The 6,967-nt window shown below is 41.0% G+C and overlaps 1 protein-coding gene across 3 annotated transcripts; it reads left to right on the plus strand.

Moving 5' to 3' along the window:
- The first annotated feature begins 314 nt into the window (after positions 1 to 314).
- Positions 315 to 6,967, plus strand: nfil3 (nuclear factor, interleukin 3 regulated). Of its 3 annotated transcripts, none has more exons than XM_079695284.1 (3): positions 315 to 485; positions 1,617 to 1,735; positions 3,333 to 6,967. In XM_079695284.1, the coding sequence occupies exon 3, from the start codon at positions 3,442 to 3,444 to the stop codon at positions 4,600 to 4,602; it is 1,161 nt and encodes a 386-aa protein (XP_079551410.1). In that variant the 5' UTR covers positions 315 to 485; positions 1,617 to 1,735; positions 3,333 to 3,441; the 3' UTR covers positions 4,603 to 6,967. The 3 variants fall into 3 exon arrangements, with proteins under 3 accessions (XP_079551410.1, XP_079551409.1, XP_079551408.1); XM_079695283.1 differs by having other exon boundaries at positions 1,660 to 1,735; XM_079695282.1 differs by lacking the exon at positions 1,617 to 1,735.

The following is a 6,967-nucleotide window of genomic DNA, read 5'->3' on the forward strand; positions in this document are numbered from 1 at the left end:
CTAACTACAGATTTACTGTAAATAAATTAAACATTTGCATAATTAAGACACTTTGCAACCTTGTGTAGAAAGGTGCTTATTATCTGTAAGTAGTGTATAACCATTAAATATCTATTATATTTCGTAATCGTGAAATACCTTGTAATGTGTGATAAACTGACGCACTTAAAAGCCCCACCACTTTATAGATGACGACGGACATTTTATTCGCGACTTCTGTTGAAGCCGACAGTCATTGGCTGATGTCTGACCATGCTGCATTCTGATTGGCTGCAGTCGCTGTCACTCAATCTCACGCTGCCAATGCACTTAACCACTGACCTACTAACACAGATACATGTGAGTCAGTAGCCACCTTGAGAGGGAAAAGCCCAGGGAGGAGAGCCAGGTACTTCACAACTTGTAGGATTTCATCGACATTGTATTTTAGCAGATGGAGAACGTACACTTCACTGCTCCTGACAACTGACCAGACTCCAACCAAGGTAACAAAAAAAGTCTTTATTTAAAGGGCGAACATGAACGCAACCTTGTTCTTACTTCCAGCTTTCTACGGGATGGTGTTGTGTTTACGTGTGGGGTAAAACGTGGACAATCACAGCGACGCTCAAACTAGCTTAATTTTTTATTTCTTGCGTACTTTAAATTCAGAAATGGCCACGTTGATATTCACACTACACGTCAAACCAAGCTCAAGTTAATCGAGCTAATGTGTAGTATCCCGGTTATTACTGTACTGTATTTTTCGCATGTATATTATCTATTAAAATAGGCATAATGGCCTTTAAATGCAACATGTATTATCAGTATTGTGGCACGTAGGCCTATTGGATTGCGACACAGTTTTGTAATCCTACTAAATGTGGCACTGACGTTATCAAAGCCGTGTTGTTTTGGGACTGTTAGTTATTTTAATTCATTTTTCTGTACTGTAAAGTCTCCTCACGTTGGAGGACTTTTCAGGGCGTAGATAGAGCTTCTGCAGCCGGCTGTGTCATGAGGAATCTCGGCCAGGATGTCAACAGTGAATGGGTTACATTGTACCAGCATGTTACACAGCCATCACCTTCAATACCACAGTCCTTTATTCGTTACACACAGGGGAAATGCACACTGTTACAGCAGTATAGACAGACGAATAGTAGGCTACAACACACTATTACAAAAATAGGTATTCAAGATGCAATGCTTTTATTGTCATTTGCATACAGTGTAGTTATGACAATGAAAATCGTAGGTCACAGGCTCCTCCAACATTGCAACAACAGATTATAGTGCAAGTAATGCATATTTGAAATACAATAAAAGTATGCATTCAGGGAAAGTAAGTAAGCAGTATTTATAGAATCAAATAAGTGTAGCATTGCAAATACTGTCTGCTAGCTTGTTGATTGCAGTGGTGAATAACAATGCAATTATATAATATACATATTCTCGTTGGGATGTATAAGTAGCAGGCAGTAGTATGTATAATATCTCACACCTGTTGTATTTGAACTTAAAAGGGGAGAACACACCCTGTGTTATTGCCACATCATTGCATAATGTCTGCAGCCAGAGAAAGTGCTGGCAGTGTTACACCAGTACATCCATGTGTTTCACGGAGACAATGACAGGGACAATAGGACGGGATGACGGTCCGGTTTATCCCCTCCGCAGGCTGCATGCACCCGGACCCGGTCTGAACCGACGGTGAACCCCCGCCACCCCCCGCCCAAACCGAGCTCACGTTGCGGTAATATTACCACCCATTTTTGTCACGTGGGCTCCACATTTAGTATTGATGTCATATGTTGGCTCGTTAGGAAAAAGATCCCTGCATAACTCACATTGGAGAGTCACACAATCTCAACATCTGGATATGGTTTGCTCTGAGAAAATAGACAAAGAGAAGACTGGCTGTTTCTTGCTTTTTTTAAATGGGAAGATCAGGCATGAAGAATTTCACAGTTCAAATTGAAGGCTATTAAAAGAGCAGAGGTGGAAGAGGATTTTATAGTGGAGTAAAAGTAGAAATACTTATCTGTAGAGATGGAGTGCTCAGATCTTGTTCTTGAGTAAAAGTACCAGAGTGTAGGAATACTCTGTTACAGTAAAAGTCCTGCATTCAAAATGTTCCTCAAGTAAAAGTAGAAAAGTATTCTCATCAAAATATAGTGAAAGTAGCGACAGTAAAAGTAGTCATTGTGCAGATTGGTCCATTTCAGAATAATATATATGATATGTTTTATAATGATTGATCATGAAAGTGTTCTCAAAGCTGGTAAAGGTGCAGCTAGTCTGAATGACTTTGTATACTGCAGGGTAGCTGGTGGATTTACTCCAGGTGGAACTAAAGTCTGATTTAACACTTGATTATATTTACCATCATTCATCCACATCTGTAAAGTAACTAAAGGTGTTAAATACATGTAGTAGAGTCAAAGTACACCATTTACCTCTGAACTGTAGTGGGGTAGAAGTACAAAGTAGCATACAATGGAAATACTCAAGTAAAGTACAAGTATCTCACAATTGTACAGAACTTGAGTAAATGTAAATTGTTACTTCCCACCTGTGCTAGGCTAAGTGGGCTTGTTTGGGATTCTGTTTAATCGGATTCAGAAAAGTTAGCAGGCTTAATCATTGACTTCCTAAATGTTGACCCAGGCCTAAGTCAGTATATATGGGACATGTCTCCACACCCTGAGCTTCATTTCTATTATTAACCTTATTTCTATAAGCCGAATACTTTCTGCAGCTGACACACTTTACTTAACATTAGTTATGTTTGAGGGTGTTAGCGGGAGTGTGTGTTGTGCAGGCCTCATGTTGCAGGCGGCTGTGTGTGTGTGTGTGTGTGTGTGTGTGTGTGTGTGTGTGTGTGTGTGTGTGTGTGTGTGTGTGTGTGTGTGTGTGTGTGTGTGTGTGTGTGTGTGTGTGTGTGTGTGTGTGTGTATGTGTATGTGTATGTGTGTGTGTGTGTGTGTGTGTGTGTGTGTGTGTGTGTGTGTGTGTTCCAGCTCGCTCCAGGCCACGTGTTCTCATTACAGCTGTCTGTAGCCCTTTGTTCCTTCTTCTCTGGATATGCAGAACAGGACATGTTGCCTTTTTAAACTAACGGCACTATGATTTGTAGCTTAAGCGCAATAAATCATATTACAAAGCAAAAATGAAATTTGATACTAATGAATCATCTAAAACATGAACGTCGACTCATAACATTACAAATATATCTATAATTAATCTGATTGTATTAAAGGAAATACATTACTTTAAAGTTTAGAGTATTGTTTATTTGAACATGAAACTTTTGACATCTAGAACTTCTCTCCTTTTCTGTCATTCCACAGATTTCCTCAACTCAAGTGGATTTGTCCAATGTGGCAGTAACTAATGCTGCATTCAAGCATTATGGTGTACAGTTGAAGACCTATGAGCACATTAGCCAACAGTTAAAATATGCAATCAATCAAGCAAGAGGTGGACAGCGAGGCCTACAGTGGAGACGATGCTCTGGTCCTGGCGAACGGAGACGTGACGGGCCACAAAATCTCTGGCATTCCCTTCAAAACGTCCTGTCGCAGGAAAAGAGAGTTCATCCCCGAGGAGAAGAAGGACACCATGTACTGGGAGAGGCGCCGCAAAAACAACGAAGCGGCCAAACGCTCCAGGGAGAAGCGGCGCATCAACGACATGGTGCTGGAGAACAAGCTGATGGCCCTGGGAGAGGAGAACACCTCCCTGAAGGCCGAGCTGCTGTCCCTGAAGCTGAAGTTCGGCCTGGTGAGTCTGGCAGCGTATTCCCAAGAAGTCCAGAACTTATCCAGCTCCAGCAATATCAACGTCTACCAGGAAGTAGTCCCACCCAGCGCCAGCCAAAGTTCTTCCGGCAGGGTTTTGGAGCCTCTTCACTCGCGCAGCAGCTGCATATCGGTCATCAAGCATTCACCTCACATGCCCGAGACTCAAGGGGTCAAGAAAGAACCAGCAGAGAACGCACAAGAGAGAAGAAGCCCTTACGAACTGTACAGAAACTACATCACCAGCCCTCTTTCTGGAGTCTATCCGCAGGCCGCCGCCTTCCTACATCTCACCCGATGCTCCAGCAACTCCCCCAGGAGCTCAGAAGATGGCGCTGTTAGTAAATCATCCGACGGAGAGGATGAGCAACAGGTCCCCAAAGGTTTAACGCCGTCTGCAGCCGACCCACGAAGCGTCATCGTCTCCACACACAAAGTGCCGGATGCCAGTTCTTCAGCTTTGCCCCACAAGCTGCGGATCAAAGCCAGAAGCATCCAGATTAAAGTGGAGGCCATCAACCCGGAGTACCCTGTCCCAGTCTCAGAAGAAGGAGCATTCTCCACTCCGTCGTCCCCCTGCCCTCTTTCTCTCCAGGTCACCAACATGCAGACCTGGAACCAGCAGCCGTGGCACAGAAGCAGCTCAGACACACTGCAAAACAAAGCCATCGCGGAGGTTAAAGACCGCTCCTATGCACCCTCAGAGGACTTGTATCTGAGACATGGTCCCCCCTATCTGCCTGCTCTGAAAAGACTGATCCAAGCACAGCACTCTGGGTCTCTGATGGACTCCATATCCAAAGGCTGTTCCTCTGCATGACCGTAGTGTCTTCTATACTTCCCACTGTACTTGCTGTTGCACTGTGTGGTTAAACAGGGTTTGGATATGTGGTGATTTTCAAATGTTGGAGCACAATGTAAGGTTGATAGATTAAAAACACATTGAGGAGGGGGAGGAGTTACCTGTACTGTAATGTCACATTCAAATATAATGTAGGCCTAGAATAGCACACCGTTATTCATTTCATCAGTACTAAAAATTCTGTTCACCCGACTCACTTCTATATTCATACAAATACTGCTTTCATTCACCTTTTCCAGACCACTGGCACTACCTGATCCGTACCGGAGACAAGATTTGTTCTGTGCATGAACGCATTTTAGGTACTTTTTGTCACCGCAATTCTGATCTAGTGCTGATATAACAGGGTTCTTTTTTTGTATTTGTAACATTAAAAAAAAACATTCAAGTTCATATACAACTTTTTGAATATTGTATATGTACAAAGCACCACTTTCAAAAATAACAAATAATAATAATGAACACATAAAAACTGACAAGACATTGGATATATCAATTACATTTAAAAATATATATAATATCGATATGAGGGCATTAAATACGACAAAAGAGAAAGAAAGAATTTAATTGAAATCACTTTATGTTGACAAATGAAACTTTAGAAATACAAATAATAAAATTGGGAATTTTACAACCCTTACAATCTAATGGTCCCCTTAAATTTGATATGAAAAAGTATTTTAGGTTCAAATAAGTAATCTTTCATCGTTGAATGACCTTCCCAATTACTTTATTAAACCAATGCGAGCATTTTAACAGCTTTTCTTTGATAATATATTACAAAACTAGCTCCGTATTTTAGGCATTCTTTACCAAAACAAATGAAAAAGTATTTATATAATTAGGAAAAATCTTAAATTTCAGAACAAGTCAAACCAAAGACAGCATTATTTTTAGTAAATCCCAGAAAACTGCCGTAATTCCCACCACTTTGTTCAGATAGCCATCATTGGAAGTGGCGGCTTTTTCCCACAAATCAGATTTCAGGCATGGATCGGGAAGCACCAACCACTCTGTGTGTCAATGAAACGCAACACTTCCTTCTAACTCATTAACTCAAAGTAGCTGGAAGGCTTTAATGGTGAAAAATCGGTTGAGTTTTAGCGAGTGGCTTGATCAGGAATCTAAAAGACGTCATGTTAAAGTGACTGGGATGAATTGATATGACCTGACTCTCTTTAGTCAGTGTGATGTGCCTAAAGGAAACCAAGCATTGACAGCCTAACAAAACATGATATTACGTTTACCTGCCACTATTTGAGAAGTTACAGAATCATTTACCAAAGGCTAATTGACTAACTGGGTCTGCCCTTCACTATAATGGAGGTATAAGCCCCCGTTAGCGCTCTGCTTTGCTTTAAAGCTGTTTCAAATGAGGTGTTATGGTTACTGGATCCATCTGTATTCTGGTGTGGTGCCAGGTCTACTTACCTCTGCTTTGAGTGAATATCGTGCCATGCTTTTTTCTATTGGTTTGTAATTATTATCTGCACAATTTCCAAGACGTTCCCTAAAAGAAATGTTATAATTTGATACTCATTATGGGGGAAAGAGATGGACTATGATTCAAATTAGGTCCATATGAACACCTGAACATGCAAAGCTACTGATTTTGTAAACAAACCAACCCAATTAAACATTTTTTAGTAGAGGACACCCTATTTCCCCTAGAATTGGTACCAACCTCAACGTTCTTTTAGGGAGCTTTCTAACAATCAGGACCCTAAATGCTGCCTTTCTGTTCTCTCTCTCCTCCTGGTTGACCAATCAGATCTTGGATATGTTACTCTCCATTGTCTCTGCTGTAGTTTTTGAATATGCATAACAAGTTACACACCTGGGCTTTTACCTAAGCATTTTTAAAAGGCTCTGCTGCACTGGTTCACCGTTTGCCAAATCGCTTTTTCGTTTTATTTTTTAGTGGCTTTGTATTCAACAGGTGGTTTAAACTGAGACTGTGTTTGAAACTGGCTGGAGATTTGTGATTCTGACGGAGCTGAGAACTGAATTACTGAATAAGCACAATGTATCCTCAATCAATTGACATCTGTTTGATCAAAGAGTGTCCAGAGATTCAGTGTGTTATCCGCTCGATTGAATGCATTTTGTCATTTTCATATTTGGTGGTGATACAAAGAAACCTCCTGACCTTCTCTTGTGTTCAAGTGCATTCCGTTTTTTTAGTTTTTAAAGAAAGGCCCGACTGAATCTCCCAGTTAAAGATAATCACGATGCAGATGAAGTCCAGTTCTGTATCTGAACACTTTTCTCAAGGTTTATTGTAACGGTGAGTTTCGTTCATAATAAATGTCTAATCACTGAA

This window comes from Notothenia rossii (genome assembly GCF_949606895.1).
Source record: "Notothenia rossii genome assembly, contig: scaffold_582, whole genome shotgun sequence".
Taxonomy (NCBI): domain Eukaryota; kingdom Metazoa; phylum Chordata; class Actinopteri; order Perciformes; family Nototheniidae; genus Notothenia; species Notothenia rossii.